We start from the raw sequence: 20,602 nt of genomic DNA on the forward strand, positions 1-20,602 counted from the left end.
TGTTGGAAGAAAACAGACACAGCTCAGACAAAATGGCACAAAACGAGCGTAGAGGTCCCCCACTGACATCTGCTTGGGGCTCCCTGGTACCCTTGCTACGCCACTGTCTGGATGTACTGTAGCTCTGACAGCTCATTCAGAGAGGCCGGTGAGCGGGTCGTTACAGTAGTCGAACCTGCTGGAGACTGAAAATGCATGGATAAGTCTCTCTAAGTCTGGTTTGACACTATTCCTCTGATCTTAGCAATGTTTTTCAGATGGTCAAAAGTTGCAGATGACAGCTGTCCGTGTTGTATGTGAAGTCCGACGTGTAGATGGTGAAGAGAAACGGTGAGAGGACGGTGCCCTGAGGGGCCCCAATGCTGCAGGCGACCACCTCAGACTCACAGCTGCGCAACCACACGTACTGTGGTCGGTCCATGAGGTGGTCGATGTCCATCCACTCCTGCATCCTCCAGCTTCCCCCGCCGCAGCTGATGGTGTTGAAGGCGCTGGAGAAGTCAATGCAGCATTCTCCACTCTGACGTTAGACCTGTAGGCAAACAGCAGCGGGTCCAGGGTGGAGCTCACCACAGAGCGGAGGTGGGTGAGGATGAGCCGCTCCATGATCTTCATCAGTTGTATCAGAAGTATAAAAATGTCCAATGCAAACTAGGACAAAGCTAGGACAAAATCTATTCAACATGAAGCAAACACCTTGAGAAGTAGAACCACTTCAAAACAACACATGTGAATCAAAATATGAAGTAACCCATAGCATTTGAAAGAATGGCCAACCATATTTATCTAAACAGGACCCTTAGCAACACTACTTCACATTTGCAGAATCCCTCACAGACAAGGGACCTCAGTCACAAAGGATGCTCTCTGCAACATCCAAGAGCCAGGGGCCGTTTGACAGCCCTGCACCATCTGAAGCTCTACTGTTTCACTGAAGGAAAAAGACTGCAGATCATTATGGCACCCAGTAGTTTTTATTAGTCCTGGTAGAGTAGGTTACATTAGTCCTAGTAGAGTAGGTTACATTAATCCTAGTAGAGTAGGTTACATTAGTCCTGGTAGAGTAGGTTACATTAGTCCTGGTAGAGTAGGTTACATTAGTCCTGGTAGAGTAGGTTACATTAGTCCTGGTAGAGGAGGTTATATTAGTCCTGGTAGAGTAGGTTACATTAGTCCTGGTAGAGTAGGTTACATTAGTCCTGGTAGAGTAGGTTACATTAGTCCTGGTAGGGTAGGTTACATTAGTCCTGGTAGAGTAGGTTACATTAATCCTAGTAGAGTAGGTTACATTAGTCCTGGTAGAGTAGGTTACATTAGTCCTGGTAGAGTAGGTTACATTAGTCCTGGTAGAGGAGGTTATATTAGTCCTGGTAGAGTAGGTTACATTAGTCCTGGTAGAGTAGGTTACATTAGTCCTGGTAGAGTAGGTTACATTAGTCCTGGTAGAGGAGGTTATATTAGTCCTGGTAGAGTAGGTTATATTAGTCCTGGTAGAGTTTGTTACAGTATATTAGTCCTGGTAGAGTAGGTTACATTAGTCCTGGTAGAGTAGGTTATATTAGTCCTGGTAGAGTGGGTTATATTAGTCTTGGTAGAGTTTGTTACAGTATATTAGTCCTGGTAGAGTAGGTTACATTAGTCCTGGTAGAGTTTGTTACAGTATATTAGTCCTGGTAGAGCAGGTTATATTAGTCCTGGTAGAGTTTGTTACAGTATATTAGTCCTGGTAGAGCAGGTTATATTAGTCCTGGTAGAGTTTGTTACAGTATATTAGTCCTGGTAGAGTAGGTTACATTAGTCCTGGTAGAGCAGGTTATATTAGTCCTGGTAGAGTAGGTTATATTAATCCTGGTAGAGTTTGTTACAGTATATTAGTCCTGGTAGAGCAGGTTATATTAGTCCTGGTAGAGCAGGTTATATTAGTCCTGGTAGAGTAGGTTATATTAGTCTTGGTAGAGTTTGTTACAGTATATTAGTCCTGGTAGAGTAGGTTATATTAGTCCTGGTAGAGTAGGTTACATTAGTCCTGGTAGAGTAGGTTATATTAGTCCTGGTAGAGTAGGTTATATTAGTCCTGGTAGAGTAGGTTATATTAGTCCTGGTAGAGTAGGTTATATTAGTCCTGGTAGAGTTTGTTACAGTATATTAGTCCTGGTAGAGCAAGTTATATTAGTCCTGGTAGAGCGGGTTATATTAGTCCTGGTAGAGTTTGTTACAGTATATTAGTCCTGGTAGAGTAGGTTATATTAGTCCTGGTAGAGTAGGTTACATTAGTCCTGGTAGAGTAGGTTATATTAGTCCTGGTAGAGTAGGTTACATTAGTCCTGGTAGAGTAGGTTACATTAGTCCTGGTAGAGTAGGTTACATTAGTCCTGGTAGAGTAGGTTACATTAGTCCTGGTAGAGTAGGTTACATTAGTCCTGGTTGAGAAGGTTACAGTATATTAGTCCTGGTAGAGTGGGTTACATTAGTCCTGGTAGAGGAGGTTACATTAGTCCTGGTTGAGAAGGTTACAGTATATTAGTCCTGGTAGAGTAGGTTACATTAGTCCTGGTTGAGAAGGTTACAGTATATTAGTCCTGGTAGAGTGGGTTACATTAGTCCTGGTAGAGTAGGTTACATTAGTCCTGGTAGAGTAGGTTACATTAGTCCTGGTAGAGTAGGTTACATTAGTCCTGGTAGAGTAGGTTACATTAGTCCTGGTAGAGTAGGTTACATTAGTCCTGGTAGAGTGGGTTACATTAGTCCTGGTAGAGGAGGTTATATTAGTCCTGGTAGAGTGGGTTACATTAGTCCTGGTAGAGGAGGTTACATTAGTCCTGGTAGAGGAGGTTACATTAGTCCTGGTAGAGGAGGTTATATTAGTCCTGGTAGAGTAGGTTATATTAGTCCTGGTAGAGTTTGTTACAGTATATTAGTCCTGGTAGAGTAGGTTACATTAGTCCTGGTAGAGTAGGTTATATTAGTCCTGGTAGAGTGGGTTATATTAGTCTTGGTAGAGTTTGTTACAGTATATTAGTCCTGGTAGAGTAGGTTACATTAGTCCTGGTAGAGTTTGTTACAGTATATTAGTCCTGGTAGAGCAGGTTATATTAGTCCTGGTAGAGTTTGTTACAGTATATTAGTCCTGGTAGAGCAGGTTATATTAGTCCTGGTAGAGTTTGTTACAGTATATTAGTCCTGGTAGAGTAGGTTACATTAGTCCTGGTAGAGCAGGTTATATTAGTCCTGGTAGAGTAGGTTATATTAATCCTGGTAGAGTTTGTTACAGTATATTAGTCCTGGTAGAGCAGGTTATATTAGTCCTGGTAGAGCAGGTTATATTAGTCCTGGTAGAGTAGGTTATATTAGTCTTGGTAGAGTTTGTTACAGTATATTAGTCCTGGTAGAGTAGGTTATATTAGTCCTGGTAGAGTAGGTTACATTAGTCCTGGTAGAGTAGGTTATATTAGTCCTGGTAGAGTAGGTTATATTAGTCCTGGTAGAGTAGGTTATATTAGTCCTGGTAGAGTAGGTTATATTAGTCCTGGTAGAGTTTGTTACAGTATATTAGTCCTGGTAGAGCAAGTTATATTAGTCCTGGTAGAGCGGGTTATATTTGTCCTGGTAGAGTTTGTTACAGTATATTAGTCCTGGTAGAGTAGGTTATATTAGTCCTGGTAGAGTAGGTTACATTAGTCCTGGTAGAGTAGGTTATATTAGTCCTGGTAGAGTAGGTTACATTAGTCCTGGTAGAGTAGGTTACATTAGTCCTGGTAGAGTAGGTTACATTAGTCCTGGTAGAGTAGGTTACATTAGTCCTGGTAGAGTAGGTTACATTAGTCCTGGTTGAGAAGGTTACAGTATATTAGTCCTGGTAGAGTAGGTTACATTAATCCTAGTAGAGTAGGTTACATTAGTCCTGGTAGAGTGGGTTACATTAGTCCTGGTAGAGGAGGTTACATTAGTCCTGGTTGAGAAGGTTACAGTATATTAGTCCTGGTAGAGTAGGTTACATTAGTCCTGGTTGAGAAGGTTACAGTATATTAGTCCTGGTAGAGTGGGTTACATTAGTCCTGGTAGAGTAGGTTACATTAGTCCTGGTAGAGTAGGTTACATTAGTCCTGGTAGAGTAGGTTACATTAGTCCTGGTAGAGTAGGTTACATTAGTCCTGGTAGAGTAGGTTACATTAGTCCTGGTAGAGTGGGTTACATTAGTCCTGGTAGAGGAGGTTATATTAGTCCTGGTAGAGTGGGTTACATTAGTCCTGGTAGAGGAGGTTACATTAGTCCTGGTAGAGGAGGTTACATTAGTCCTGGTAGAGGAGGTTATATTAGTCCTGGTAGAGTAGGTTACATTAGTCCTGGTAGAGTAGGTTACATTAGTCCTGGTAGAGGAGGTTATATTAGTCCTGGTAGAGTAGGTTACATTAGTCCTGGTAGAGGAGGTAATTAGTCCTGGTAGAGTAGGTTACATTAGTCCTGGTAGAGTAGGTTACATTAGTCCTGGTAGAGTGGGTTACATTAGTCCTGGTAGAGGAGGTTACATTAGTCCTGGTTGAGAAGGTTACAGTATATTAGTCCTGGTAGAGTAGGTTACATTAGTCCTGGTTGAGAAGGTTACAGTATATTAGTCCTGGTAGAGTGGGTTACATTAGTCCTGGTAGAGTAGGTTACATTAGTCCTGGTAGAGTTTGTTACAGTATATTAGTCCTGGTAGAGTAGGTTATATTAGTCCTGGTAGAGTGGGTTATATTAGTCCTGGTTGAGAAGGTTATATCAGCAGATGATGTTAGTGTGGTGCTGGACTGAGAGTTGTTCAGGTAACTCTGCATCCCTCCCTCTGCTGTTCTCAGGGATGTTCTGACTGCCCCAGGCCTTTGGTGGGACAGCCTGTCCCCATTTGGGCAATACTGATTGGTTCCCACGCACACTGAGCTGCTGCTCAAAAGAATCCACATCACCTTTTGTATTTGACTCCCATGTATACTAAAGTAAATGTAAATCTGCAGCCAAGTCAAAGATGGGATTGTTGGGAGCTATTAGCCTGTCAATAGCAGTGGTATCTTTAATACAGGTAAATGATAATTTAACTGAATCATTTTTTTAAATGAATGTATAACTGACTTATATTTGTATTTCACAGATACCTTTTAGCAGAGCAGGTAGGAAAAGTAACACATTGTACATGTAATTTAATGTGTTTGTTAAGTGATTATAAAATTTGTGGTTTGTACAATTTACATTTTTCTTTTGCAGACTGTCCCATCACATCTGCAGTATCGGCAGGACCTGGAGCTATCTTGGTCAAATGGGAACCTTATTTTGGAGCAACACAGTACCTTTTGGACCTAAGAGTCACAAATAATACAAATTATGCTCCAGTTGTGACAGTACTCAGAAACTCTCAAACAGAAAAAGTGGTTCAAGGTCTTCGGCCAGGAACTGATTATAATGTGACCCTTAAGGTCCTAGTTTATAACCACATACCGTGTCGTTCATCAGTTTCCTCATGTACAGGTAAGATTTCAATCTTTCTTTTTTCCACAAAGATTTTATGGATATACACAAATATTGATTTAAGAAAATGTATGTATATTTGACCTGAAATATTTACTTTGCTAAGTAAGATATCAATTCCAAGCAATAGGCCTAATTTAACTAAGGCCCTTTGTTATTGAATGGTGAGCACTATTTCAAAACAACCAATGTTATGTAATGAGCAGCTAATTTCCACTATTTTCACAGTTAAATGGTTATAAGTTAATAACGTGTGTTTCTCCTGATGATTTTGCTCCTCAGTACCGGACACTGCGCAGATAACCTCTGGAGTAGCACTTTCCAGTACTTCCATCTCGATAGAATGGAGCGAAGTACCTTCAGCAGATCACTACTACCTGGTGATCCTCTCACAGACCACTGGGGAGAAGCTAAACCAGACCCACACCACGGAGTCCGCAGTGGTGGAGCACCTGCATCCCTCCACAAACTACGACTGCTACGTGTACTCGGGTAACAAGGCAGGCGTGGGACACAGCAGCAAAGTCAAGACCATAACGACATGTAAGTACTTTTTCTCAAAATAAAGAAAGTAATGAAGATATGAAGTTGTTTTTATTCAACATAAACTTCTACTCGACTAGCAAAAACTAGCCGAGCAGAAAACTAATACTGTAATAATGCTCCCTCCAAGGGTGGTCTTAGATTGGCCTGTAAGTAATAAGACTATCAATAATGGAAATAGGGTGCCTAGTTAAGAATGCGATTATTTAGGCAGTACAATATCATTAAATATGTTATTAAATATGTAGACATGCCAGTGTGAGGCTCATCTGTAGCAATACATTTTGTCTGTTCCTAACAAAAGTTTTCTGTTCCGAAACGTTCCCCTAATTGTTCAGGCCTGCTTGAAAATGATTTGTTTGAAATTCTATATGGTCATTCACTTAAAAAAACAAACATGTAGGATGTTCATCTAAGTTTTCTGTTTCTTTGAGTAGAATATTTCTACTGCCCCACCTTTATTCTGAATTGCCGACTATTGTTTGTTGCACCGAGGGTTAGAGGTTAAAGCAATGTTGATTCTCTGTGTGCTCCCCATGTGTTAGAATCTAACTGAACTGAACTGATTGCAGTGGTCCAGCCTCCCATTGGTTTCGCCGCGGTGCAAACGGGCCGCAGCGAGGCAGACATCACCTGGAACCCCGTGGAGGATGTGCTGATGTACCGGGTCATTGTCCAGGAGGCTGATGAGCCCAGTGCTGAGCCCACTGTGTACAACGTGACCGACACCAAGAAGCACTTACTGAACATCCAGCCATGCTCCGAGTACCGCATATCGATATCTTCATACAACATGTTCCTGGTACCGAGCGAACCCAACGTCTTCTCTTACACCACAAACAGTGAGTCGACGCAAACCCCTTTTTCGATGATTAAAATCTAGGTCAGCTATTCTCTCTCAGGTGTGCCTTTCAGACATTTATAATATGATCTCCAGGGGAAAGATGTGCTGTGCCCTCACAACCTACTTGCTGTTGTCACGAAAGTACTTTGTATGAACCTGAGGGGGGAAAACAAATCATTTAGCTCGTTATATTCAGACCATGGGAATTAGGACTGTATATTGCATTGATGGAAAAGGAGAGAAGTGACTGATTAAAACAATGCAAAGAAGACTGGCCCTTGCCTGAAACTGCAGCGACAATGGCGAGTCTACAGTTTGAAAATGGTCATGGAAATTATATACAGACGTTGTGTCATTTTTGAAGTTTAGAGACTCGTTACATTATTTGGAACTTGATTGACACAGTGGCGTAACCTGCACTCTCGTCTCACAGCAAAAAGGTCCCGAATCCATGTTTTGGGAGGCTCTTTTCTATTTATGGAGTTTCCATATTCTTTCTATGACTTTGTAATGTGGTTCCTGTGGGTGCTCTAGTTAGTTTATGTATTAGCGATTGTAAACCCAAGAATGTGAATGTGACTATGGATGTGCAGAAGACAAAACAAAGATTCCTTGAACCAAACAAGCTGAATAACTAGTTTGTAAAGTGAAGTTACCACTGATTTTAGTAGCTAATTTCAAGAAATCTGCCCATGGGGAGAGTTTTTCTTTACACATAAATTATAATTCATTACAATCAAAATTAGATTGACAAAATAAAACAAAACAAAACAAAACAAAACAAAAATAATTAACTAACTTAATTTATACTAAATAAAATTCTTATTGATGTTGCAATGATAGTAAGACTAAAACAAGAAATGCAGAATCAAATTATTATAAAGAAAGTTTTTCTGCAGACTTTAATAACACAAGGCAATTTTGGAAAAAAAATAATTTAGTCCCAAATAACAATAAACAGATCAGATTAAACAGATAATATGAATGATGGGATCATAACTGAATTACAGAAAAATCACAAATTGTAAAACATTTTTCAATGGTTTGTCAGTCTAGGAACATGTGTTCCAATTATTAATTGGAACACAACCCACCCAAATGAAACTCCCTCACATTCCTTTTCATTTAGAAGGATCTCACCTCAGGTAATCCTCTGTGTCATACAAAATATAAACATCAATACTGGAGCTGGATTCTGACAGGATAGAGGCTAAATGGCTGCATCCTGACGGATTCATGGGCAGAGATCGTCCTCACTCCTCAAAGTCACTGCTATTGATCTGGAAAAGTGTCAGAGTAACGTCAGTGTTTAAAGGAGTTGATTCAACAGATGTCACTGAGAAAATAATTTTCACTCAACTAACAAAACATACAACAACAAAGCAATTGACATTGTTGATCAATATTTACTTCTGGACACGCTCTACTCGTTTGGCTTTTCCAAACACTTACACTGTAGAAGACCATGTGTTGTAAGACCATCTGTTGTTGTAAGACTGTTGTAAGACCATTTGTTGTTGTGCATGATAAGACTTCAGATGCAATTTCAGTGAGTAAAGGGGTGCCCCAGGGGTTCTTCTTTGGGCCCATTATTATTTTAAGTATATACTAATGATCTATCTAAAGTTACTGAAATATAGTACTTTGTAGTTCACATCCAAATATAGACAACATTGAAGAATCCCTCCAGTATGATTTTAATTTTTTAGACATTCAGTCTTGGCTTGGCTCAACTTAATCTAATACTAAATAACAAGAAGTCCTACAGCATGCTCTTTAAAAAGCCTCTTAACGCACATTTACAGAGTCTCAACATAGTATACTATTTTGATGGTAGCTGCATAAAATCACTGTTAAATTTCAATATTTGGGATTATGGCCTGACCAAGAACTCACATTGAAACCCCACATTGATCATATATATACTAACAAAGTAGTATAGGCTAAAAAAGACAAAAATCCATTGTCTCCTTTTTCCTATAGGTTTTGATCCTGAAGAGCACCTGACCTCCTTTACAGACAATTCTACCCACTGCAGCGATCACTTTGTTCCTCTCATAACAAAGTAGTATATTCCTTTCTTGACCAACTCTATAGATCCATCAACTGTTTCACCCTCAATATCAGAAAAGTTATAGCTATGGAGACATTATTTACCAAAACACTACAGATTTAATGCTCATATTACTCAGAAACCTGCTCTGCTGATTTGACATTGTTCATCTCTGTACTATGTACAACACACTCAGCTGGTGACAACTCAAAGACAGAAAACAGCTGGATTCCTTTTGTTCAGAAATGTGCACGACATGATTATCCTTCATATCTGACACAACATGTGGTTCCTTTTAGATCATCATATGCACTAAGAAAGCCTTTTGTTGTAAAGCTACGTTCGATTGATTCATTTACCAACAGAACGGAGATATATCACATTTATTTCTTTGCTACCAATTGTGAAATATTGTTGATTGATTGAATGATTGATTGAAAAGTGAGGGAAAACCCTTGAAGATAATTATCTCAACGGGTGATCTCTTTACAAATAAATGTTTGTTTTTTTCTTATTATAAGTGTAAAACAATTTGCCTCATAGGCTGATTTCTTTAAATTATTTGCTGAAATCAAGGACAAATTTACTTATTTCAATAATTATAATAAAAAAAAAATACTTTGGCAGCACAGTTATGTGTGTAGTTTTGGAACATGACACCTAAAGGTAGAGCCTCTATAAGAATGAGAGTGGACTTTTTAAAGAGTAGAAGCCGTCATTTGAACATTTTAGAATAAGACTTCAGCACAGTAGTTGAAATAAACAGATAAACAGAGGGGAGCCACTGAAGATAGACCTGAGACATATTTCCACTGTGTTGTTCTCTGTGACCCCTGCAGCTCTAAACCCGGTCAGTGCGGTTACGGCGGACTACTCCTGTGCCACCGGCTCCGTGTTGGTGATGTGGGTGCCCGTGCTGGGAGCGGATTCCTACAAAGCCACCGCGGTGTCTGAGGACGGCACTCCTCTGGTCTGCACGGGCGATAGGACCAGCTGTACCATCAGCGGTCTGAGCTGCGGCAGGGCCTACGATGTCCATGTCACGCCAGTATCGGAAAACTGCGAGAACCAGGTCAACTCCACGTCCGCCTTTTTCCACACAGGTGAGACATCAGGGCCTGAACACTGTGTGTTTGGATCCGTTTCTTTCTTTTTTTTCATCGATTTTGCTGGTGATTTTCAAGGCATGCTATTGTGAAATTGTTATTCCATTGCATCCCACTGTGTCTACAACATAGTTTAAAAATAACTGGTCCCGGATTCGTCCATGTTGATTTCTCCTAAAAACACAGTACTCTCTGTAGACTAACCTGAAAAAGAGATTTTGAAATCTCAGTGGGGCTTTCCTGGCTTAATAAAAGTCAAATGAAATATAAATCCCCATCTTCATTAGAATGATACAAAAAAACTGTGATATTAACAATTTCTCAAAAAGTATTTAATAGAAAATTCAAAGAATGGAAATAATCATTAACTTAAAAAAAAAGCACGTAAAATGAATTAGAAAAATACACAAGAAAAACACAATAAAAAAGTAAACAAACATGACGTACTTAAGAATTTACATTTAAATAAATTAACTTTTTCCCAAAATTCAGTTTTTCCCAGTTTCACTTGTATATTTTGCTGCGTTTTTCTTCCTTTTTTCAAGGTGAATTTCCTGTAATTTAAAGCTGCTTTATGCAACTTGTTTTGCGGGGGGAAAAAGTTGATATTTATATGTATTTGACCTTGTAGTGACCCAGCGGCTGTATGAGTGGTCCGCATGGCGCCTTTGCTTTCCATCACAGTGGTCACTTGGACGCTCCAGGATCAATTGTTTGAAAGGTTTTCACTGCTCACCGATCCTCTCACCAGAAAAGCTACAAAACAACTGAAAATGGAGCATTGTAGAGACCACCGTGATGGAAAGTAAAGGCGCCATGTTGACCACTCATACAGCCGCCGGGTCACTACAAGGTCAAATATGCACAAATATCAACTTTTTTTTCCCGCATAAAAAGTTGCATAATGCACCTTTAAATGACTTTCATCTACATAAATGTAAGGAGCAAAACCGCAGCAAAAAGTGCAGATTAGATTTTTGTTTTTTGAAATCAATATTTATTTCATGACCACCATTACCTATGGCATTGCAGATTTTTTTTAATTTTATTTTTTATAACAACCAAATCACGGTCAAACCCATTGTAGCACAGGTAGTTCAATCTTGGTGAGTCAAATTCATCGCAGATCCAGTTCCTTCTCATTATGTGCCCAAAGTGAGGTCAGCCTCATCATGATCCTGTATCAGCTCATGTTTTGGCTGGGTTATGCACTGTCTGAATGCCAGTAAACTCCTAAATATCACCAAATCCATTAAAAAAAAACAAGTCAGGCGGACAAGGCGTCTCACGACCCCGCCCTGTGATCTGCTTTGTGAGGGCAGGTAATCCTTTTCATCTCACATGTCGCGCCCTTCTCTGACGGAGATCTTTTCCACCACACCCCTGGGACCACATTGTGTACGCAGAGGCCTTTGTGACTTGGAGGATGCTGTACATGATTTCATGTCAGGCAATTGTTTTTTTTGCCAGAGATACAGTCACATAATACTTAAAAAAAAAAAAAAACCAAAATAGAATTGGGTTATTTTTTTGGCGGACACATTTTAAGAATTAGAGCATCAGGATTTGATGACAGGTTAACATTTGAAATTAAAGGCGCTGTATTTTGTTGTTGTTGTTGTTCTTTCCGGGAAAAATTGGGTTCAGAACCTTTAAGTGATGATATTTTCCAGATTATTTGTCTATTGGGAAATGCTGTTTACAACTTTTTCCCGACAAGTTCTGTTCACATGTTTTATGTTTTTTTTTGTTTTTTTTGAGAAACGGTGCTCTTTGAAAACTAGGTCTTCCATTGAACGCCACTGCCTGTATTGTGTTGTGCTGTGTTCATTCTGCTGGGGAAAACCTGAAACCATCTTACAGTGAAAAGTAATCTTCAGTATCTGGGCGTTTTTACCTCATGAGGGATTTGAGATGCTCGTCTTTGAAGTTCGCAACCTATTTAGACTCTGTTGTTCTCCATATTTGTACTAATCAACGTCATCTTAATACAAATGTTCAATTTCTGACCTTATGCTTTTCAATCGCTTTTTGTCAGTCCCGTGTCCACCACAGAACCTCAAATTGAACCGGACCTGTGACAGTGAAGTTATAGTGTTTTCCTGGGAGAAAACGTCCAACACAGAACACTATAAGGCCACATCAACTGACTCCAAGGTAAAAATAATCCAAAGTGCGTGCAAGAGCTTTAATGTGGTTCTTTAGAGAGGTTCCTCAAAAGTGGCTTGTTGTGGGAAAGGTTGCCATGTTTGCAGTATTCCCTGCGGAACTGACCTTTTGCAAAACCCCACCCCAAAACTGTCATTGTCCGATCATGCCTCATGGCAACGGTTGCTACCAGACATTCTCCGGATCTACTGCACTGTGATTTTCCCTGTTGAAAAAAAGTTGAAACCATCGCCTGCTAACATGTAAGCCAAGGTGGAGTTTCATGAGCTGCCGTTGCTGGACATTGTCACAAGAATGTGGTTTCTGCCACTAGGATTATCTGGCACATTGACTTTTTAAGTGTGTTTTAAGTGCCGCAGTAAGAGGCGTCTCCTCAGTCGTCTGTCAGCCTCTGCCCACCCATCTCAAGTTGAATCTGCTAAATCTTATGCCTCCCCCAGACTGGCTGTAAAAGTTACACTTGGGTTTAGATCACAGAGGACTTAAGCCTGAGTGGTCACAGATCAAAAGAATGAAGAAGTCGTAACTTTCAGATTTTCCTGCACTCTGCTCTTGTCCACATAGACTAACATAAGAAGAGAACTTACCCAGAAAAGCAAGCGCATGACTAGTCCACACGACTGCTGCTTTGGCCTTAATAGTTGCAGTGTTCCCTTCATTGCATATTTGAAGTATATCCCTCCACTGCACGTGCAGCTAACATGCACTTCTCTGTTATGACATATGTTAAACTCTACAGTGGCGCAGATGGTAGCGCAGGTCGTCTCATGATCCCAGCTCCTGCAGGTGCACATTGTGTCCTTGGGCAAGACAGTTCACTATTTCCAACCTGTAGTCCTGAGGTAGCCCTGATACATCCTATACTGATGAGACAGCAACTGATGTGATTCTATTTTATTTGTTTACAGGGAATAGTCAAGGAGTGTTTGACCGAAGAAAACTCATGCTATTTCACACACACAGAGTGTGGACGGCACTATGATTTTTCTGTCTACTCCATAACTGACACCTGTAATGGCCAAGCAAGTGAAAAAGTGGGCATCAGCACAGGTAACAAACACATCCAATTGTGAATTTGTCTAGATTTACAGCTAATGTTTTAGAAGCAATATTTTCTCGTGTATAAACATTTAAACATGTCCTATTACAACAATTACTTATATTTCAGAACATGTTTCTAGAACTCCAGGGTTAGCAGCTTTTAAACCTAATAAAACCACTTTGAAATTAGATATTTTGTTTGTACTTTTTCTGTGTTTGCTATTGGCATTAATAGTGTGATTTTTATTAACAACTGCTTGCAAATACTGGATAAACAATCTTTTAGCTGAGAAGGTTTTTGCACTATCAACCCGATCAAGATGAACAAAATCTTTCTTCATCTTATCTAAATACTGTAAATTGGAACTAGAATGTAATTGCATATTTTTATGTCATTTCCCCAGCTCCTTGTATTCCTCAAAATGTGCAGTCCTCAGCCGACTGTGACACAAATGCTCTTGTGAGCAAATGGGACTTGGCTGAAGGAGCCGTGAATTACACAGTGGAGGCCTATGGAAACATGGGCAACAATAGTTACTACACCTGCACCTCGAAGACCAACAGCTGCTCCATCCAAGGCTTAAGATGTGGAGAGGCGCTCACTGTCTTCATCACCTCCCATGATGATCACTGCTCCTCTCCCAGGACACTCGTGCCAGAGGCACAGACAGGTGAGGCAGGCATTTTCCATATATCCATCCATCCAACCATTTTCTTCCGCTTTATCCGGGGCCGGGTCGAGGAGGCAGTGGCCTCAGCAGAGATGCCCAGACTTCCCGATCTACACACACCTCGTCCAGCTGTTCTGGAAGGACCCCGAGGCCACACCAGGCCAGCACAGAGACATAGTCCCACCAGCGTGTCCTGGGTCTTTTTTATATGAATACTTTCCATATAATCATATAAAACGATGCACCCATTTTCCTGGCTTTTGAGTAAAGCACTAAGCATGAGGTCATGTTTGGATTGAGATATCATATTGGAGCAGCCATTAAACGTCTTTTAGGAAATTTTGGAAATGAGTTAATTTCGTTAATACTATGAAACATCCTAGGCCAACTTTGCAGTGGTGTTTACTATTTAACTTAAGTATATTGAAAACAGACAGATGTATTTCAGCCCTAATTTCCTTTTCCAAACAGTGACCTTGTGTTTCACGATGGAAATGTTGTGAGACCTCAGTTTCCAAACTCACAGACATCCATCTTGTAAGGCTTAAGCTGATCCCAGACTAATATAGGTCTGGCATTTGCCTGTTTGCTCTGCTGGCAGTTAAGGCTACATATTCTGTGATAAAGGCAATTAGAGCGCTGAAATAATCAGAACATGCCGTGCAAACAATTACAACTGAACCAAAGAAATAAAACACAAGTAGAGCAGAAACAACAATGTACTTTGTTTTACAAGCTCCAGCGGTATAATAATTATTTACATGAAGTTTAAAAATTAAATCTACGTAAATCTCCTTCTTTAGCGCCCTGTGTGCCACAGAACGTTGCTGTCTCCACTGACTGCGAGGCCAACTCTATCACCATGAGCTGGGACATAGCTGGCAACGCCATCTTTTACATGGCTATGGCCGCGGACACCGAGGGCAACCTCTACCACTGCAACACGATGGAACTGTCCTGTACCATCAAGAACCTCGCGTGCAGCACCAATTACTCCGCCTACGTCATTTCATCCAACGTTATGTGCAACAGTTCCATGAGTGACGTCTTCACCATTGAAACCGGTACAGTATAATGATGATAAGTCCATATTCATTCCATTTTCAGCAGAAAGGTAAAGAGGCAGGTTGTGGGGTGGTTTTGAACAAGGAGTATATTTTACAACAGTGAGGAGGCGGGACAGCTGAAGGTCCTAGTCCCTGTGATTGAACATCTTCTCCCTCCCCTCTAGTGGCCTGCCCTCCAAGTAGCATCATCACGACCCTGGACTGTGCCAACGGCGAGGCTTTGATCTCTTGGACCGCAGCGCCAAGGATCGAGTCGTTCACCGCCACTGCTGTAGATGAGGACAACGGACTCCTCCACTGCAGCTCCTCCACCACCAGCTGCACCATCTCCGGCTTAAAATGTGACCACCGCTACAACGTTACCGTGGGGAACCATGATGCCGTGTGTCCCGTCTTCTACTCTGAGCCGGTCCACATGGATTCTGGTATGGTTCTTTTACATCCGTGGTTTCTAAAAGCAGGTTTAGGCAGATTTAGCGAAAGCAGTTTTACATTATGGGATGCTGCATTCTCCTCTAGAAGTAGATGGAGTAGTTCGAGTAGAGCCATTTTATTTATCAGTACATAAAGTCATAAAGGAGGTGCAGTGACACCGTGAATAATTAAAAAAAGGAAGCAGACTTTAGTGCAGAGTATTAGGTTTTTAACATTCAGAATTCCGTACTTAGTATTTGACAGTGATGATAGCGCCTGGATTTCTTATCGTGGATCTTGGGGACATATTTATGTAATGATCCAAGAAGCCCCAGAACTGTTTTACAGCTCAGTGACTAACCAGATATACAATACATAAAATGTGACAAGAAAAATGTGATAGTTTAGGTAGAAATGGACGCCTCAGTGGTAAGAGACCCCTGTACTGTAGTGTCTAAAGTTGGACAAGTTAAATTTTTGATTTTTTAAAGTCAAAGTTGGGTTCAGGATTACACCTGCAAGTGAATTCATTAACATTTAAACCAATAAAAAGGTTAACCCCCCACCTTAACCGAGCAGATTTTCTTTGACATAACCCATATAAAAACATATTGAAAAAAAAGAAAAATGGCAACAAAAACTGTGAAAAAGAAGATGAAAACGCAACAAAACAGCTACAAAAAAGTGACAACAACACGGCAACAACCGCTTTGCAGGTCTGAGTTTTCAAATGAGGCACTGGCCTATAGGCTGCATGAATCTTTCCGATTTGGGTTAAGCGGAACTAGAGAAATTGTGCTCAGTTAAGGCAGGGTTTAATAGTTTAAGTGTTTACCACTATTTCGAAAGTACATTGTGACTGTTTTGTCAGTATTTAATGTCAGACAGTTCTGACACAGCCAGTTGGAACTGTGGGCACCCTTGGTGTTAGACTACAGTTAACATATCCAATCCAATCCAGCTTTATTTATAGAGCACTTTAAAAACAACAACGTCGACCAAAGTGCTGAACACAGCAGTAAAAATTACACAACAGTAAAAGAAATACAAAATACAACACATTTAAAAGTCAAACTGCTCAGGCTGTGTTAAAAGGTGCGTTTTAAGGGATGATTTAAAAGAACAAGAGACTGTCTGTCTAGGGTGCTGGGGCAGTGCGTTCCACAGTTTAGGACCAGTGACAGCAAAAGAGCGGTCGCCTCTGGTTTTCCTTTTTGTTTTGAGAACAACCAACAAGGACAGATCAGCTGACCTCAGGGAGCAATATCAAACACACATGTACACAGTATTGTGCTGAAGTCAGCAGGCAGCGAGATGTGATTAAACTTCTATGAAGTTTCATTTGTCACATGGTCACAGATTGTCTCACAGAGATGTTTACAGAGAACTTTTGCTTCAAAATAATATTCCTCAAGTAGAAGTAAGAAGTACTGCGTGATGAAGCTGCTTCAAAAAGTACATGTAATATCAAGACTGTAAATTTCCCGCAAATGTAAAAACGTGATGTGTACATTCAGTTAAAAGTTGTTTGTTTTGTGAAAAGGTCTCAAATCCAGTGCTTTCTCAACTTCATTTAGAGATCATTTATTTATGTTCTAGTAATACATTTAAGTTAGATGTTTATTCTGGTTTACACATGGTTCAGTGTAGTCCAGTTTAGATCTATTTTTGACCAAGTTTAGACCTGGTCCATCCTAATATCCAGTTTTATCAAAAAATAAGCATGTGGAGCAGCAGAATAAAGAGATAAAAAGGAAAAGAATAAAAAGACAATAAAATGACATAAATTATAATAAAATTATGATTATAATAAAATTAAAAGTATCCCCTCCCTAGCGAGATCTGAAGATTTCCCTGGTTGGGAAACATTATAGCACAAAAAATTAAAGTCAAATGGCTAATGGTCTGTTATTTTTTTCCCAGTTCAATGTGGGCCTGACGTGACGGCCGCCGTAGACTGCGACACACAGGTCATGACTGCGTCCTGGGAGGCGGTGAGTGACGCGGACAGCTACGAGATCCTTCTGTCAGACGGCACCACCGAGAGGGATTTCAGCACCACAGACACTTTGTTTACCTCCAGCGATCTGGAGTGTGGCACAACGTACACGCTGGAGGTCAGGTCCATTGTGGACGGCTGCATCAGTCGTCCCACACAAAAGACGGTCACACAAGGTAATAAGCTGCACACAAAACACTGTTTGAATCAAAATCGAGTTGCTAATTCAACCAAGGAAACAATATATCAACCGCAAAACTTTCCAGCACAGCCTTATCGTCTGTCCCTTTTTAGTACCGTGTGTCCCAACAAATGTGATGCTGCAGACGGCTTGCCAGCAGAGTGATGTGGACGTCACATGGCAGGAGAGTCTCGGTGCCGAATCCTATGAGGTGACAGCCGTTTCCAGCGAGGCCCCTCAACAGAAGTGCAATTCTACCGGGACCTCCTGCACACTGGAGGATCTTCTGTGTGGACAGACATACGCCATCACTGTGTTAGCGTTGAACGGCCAGTGTTACAGCCCAGTGACTGAAGAGAAGCAACTGGTGACAGGTAATAGCGATGAAATACTGCATGTGCTGTATAAGGCTATACAAACAAAGCTTCACACACACCAAGTGAAACTTTGCAACACCATTTACAATTTGCAATCAAGATGCATTCAAGCTCAGGAATCAGCCATGTCTTAGATGTGTAAAATGTACATGGCTGCTATGCTGGGAGACATCTATATAAATGTGTTGCATTGGAATTACATTTGTCAGTTGATCCTCCCTACTTTTGTTATGGCTTTAATGCCGATAACGCTGACTGAGTGCTTAATTGAGGCTTTTTTGTGATTACAGAGCCATGCCCTCCATCTGGTCTGGTGGTCACTGTGAACTGTGCAGAGAACTCAGCCATGCTAATCTGGGACATCAGTCCTAATGCTGTGTCCTTCACGGGGAGAGGAGTGAGCTCCACAGGGCACACAGCCACATGTGATGCAGAAGATGGTCTCAGCTGCACTCTGGAGGATCTTCACTGCGGAGAAACATATGATTTCTATGTGACTGCCTCAGATGATACATGTGAAAGTGCCGACAGTGACTCTGTCACTTACTCCACTGGTGAGATTTTGGCCTTCCCAGTATCATCTGTCCCCTAACAAATGATTGTATACTTAATGAGTAAGGAATGGGCATTATTTATGTTGTACTTGTTTGCAGCTCCGTGTCCTGTCACCTCTGTTTCCAACGACGTGGACTGTGCCACCAACTCTCTGACCACGGGCTGGACGGCTGGAGACAGCCCTCTCAACTACACTGTTAAAGCAGAGAAGGCAGATGGCACTTTCCTGCTCTGTCACAGTGACGAGTCCACCTGTGCTTTTAGAGATTTACCTTGTGGAGAGCAGTACACTGTGACTGTGTCCCCTGTCAGCAGCACCTGCACAGGAGAGAGCACCGAGCCACAAGTGGTGAATACAGGTGGATATTTAACACATCTTACTGATTTTACTGAAGATTTTCTGTGCTAGTAACTACCAAATAAAACAATGCATTAGAAAATTATTGTATAGAGTATAGTGTAGAGTTATTTGTCATTAGCCCATCCTATAAAGTGGATTAATCATATCTAAACCAAATATGTTCTTTCGTGATAGGAGTTCAAATGTCGTGCTTATCTGTTTCAGCTCCCTGTGTGCCCAGTGGCATGAGCGGACGACTCCAGTGTTCAGACAACACGCTGCATGCCTCCTGGAACATGGCTGCCGGTGCCACATCTTACTTCTCCACGCTGGCAACAGCCGGGGGCCCCCCGACGGAGTGCCTCTCCTCTGACGGGTTCTGCTCCTTCGCCCATTTACAGTGTGCTCAGACATACACCCTCACAGTGCTCGCTTCAAATGACCGCTGTAACACCTCCACCACCATGACCGTTCAGTCTGGTATGTATGCATCTATGTTTTTGGTGACAGCGGACTGGCCCGCCCACCTTACGTACCATTTTACTAGACACCCTCAAACTGATACAATGGACAATAGATTTAGGTCACAATGTATCTTTATAAATAGCCCATAGGTGGATGTTAAGGGGAGAAAAAAAAACAAGAAATTTCAATGTTTACATTCAATGTTTAGATTTTTGCACTTGTAAAAAGCTTATTAAAAACAATCTAACATATCAACAAAATAAAACTGTACATTTAAAGCTTAGTTTCAATTGATGTCTCGAAATGTTATTTTTTCCCTGCCTCTCGCCTTAAAAAGTAAGTTTGACCCTCTGCTGACCCTCTAAAGTGTTACGTATGTGCCTGTTTCAGCTCCTTGCGACCCTACAGATGTGAGTGCCGTTCTGGACTGTCCGTCCGGCGTGGCCACAGTGAACTGGGTAGGGAGCGCTGGGGCTGATTACTACACAGTCTTTGCCATGGCGGACGACTATGAGGACACCTGTGGCTCTGTAGAAACCTCCTGCCAACTCCAAAACTTACATTGCGGACTGGACTATTCTGTCGTTGTCCTGGCGGGGGATGGCGTCTGCAACAGCACCCTCCTTTCCTCTGTGACAATAACTACAGGTTTGTTTTTGCAGCAACTTGTGCATAAAGTGACTCAATCACTACATTAGGATCTCTCCATTTTGGGAGGTCAGAATCTGATATATCATGATCCAGTGTGACATCCTCTTGCTTTGAAAATATTTACTAAAATATAATGCATTGGTTTATATACAGTAGATAAACTGTAGTGTAACCTGCTACCTGTATACATCCTGGATGATAATGCTCTGTTGTATTCCAGCTCCCTGCGCCCCAGTCATGCAGGACTACGCCCTGGACTGCAGCAACAACAGTGCAGTGGTGCCCTGGGTAAAGGACGAGCATGCGATGTCAGTCACAGTCACCGCTGTGACAGATCAGGGCCCCTCAGTGTCCTGCAGCTCCACTGTGGACACTAGCTGCGTTCTCAATGAGCTGCAGTGTGGCAGCACCTACACCGTGACCGCCGTGGCACAGGGAGTCCAGTGTCCCAGTGAAGCTAGCGCGCCATTCAATATAGTCACAGGTGCAGAACACTTTGAGTTTTGGTCAATGAGTTTACATGTTTCCATTATCCATTATTTAAAGGGACGAGACAGAGTTTTAAAATGTTAAATGATGTATTTTCTACCTCCCTACTTGCCCCAGCAATGTCCTAATGTGCAATGT

General features: G+C 41.3%; 1 protein-coding gene across 1 annotated transcript in view; it reads left to right on the forward strand.

Annotated features, from left to right (window-relative positions):
• Positions 1–359: 359 nt before the first annotated feature.
• Positions 360–20,602, forward strand: part of fndc7b (fibronectin type III domain containing 7b) — a gene marked incomplete at its 5' end in the record, with an annotated part of 49,071 nt that continues 28,828 nt past the window's right edge. Inside the window, 16 exons of the mRNA XM_079574427.1 lie at positions 360–499; positions 5,126–5,144; positions 5,239–5,317; positions 5,782–6,042; positions 6,615–6,884; positions 9,779–10,042; positions 13,660–13,926; positions 14,730–14,990; positions 15,158–15,418; positions 17,331–17,582; positions 17,701–17,961; positions 18,255–18,518; positions 18,618–18,878; positions 19,085–19,339; positions 19,715–19,972; positions 20,196–20,459. Coding sequence (XP_079430553.1) covers positions 360–499; positions 5,126–5,144; positions 5,239–5,317; positions 5,782–6,042; positions 6,615–6,884; positions 9,779–10,042; positions 13,660–13,926; positions 14,730–14,990; positions 15,158–15,418; positions 17,331–17,582; positions 17,701–17,961; positions 18,255–18,518; positions 18,618–18,878; positions 19,085–19,339; positions 19,715–19,972; positions 20,196–20,459 — 3,637 coding nt within the window. The remainder of the gene's footprint in view (positions 500–5,125; positions 5,145–5,238; positions 5,318–5,781; positions 6,043–6,614; positions 6,885–9,778; positions 10,043–13,659; positions 13,927–14,729; positions 14,991–15,157; positions 15,419–17,330; positions 17,583–17,700; positions 17,962–18,254; positions 18,519–18,617; positions 18,879–19,084; positions 19,340–19,714; positions 19,973–20,195; positions 20,460–20,602) is intronic.

Source organism: Gobius niger, assembly GCF_951799975.1.
Source record: "Gobius niger genome assembly, chromosome: 17".
NCBI lineage: Eukaryota > Metazoa > Chordata > Actinopteri > Gobiiformes > Gobiidae > Gobius > Gobius niger.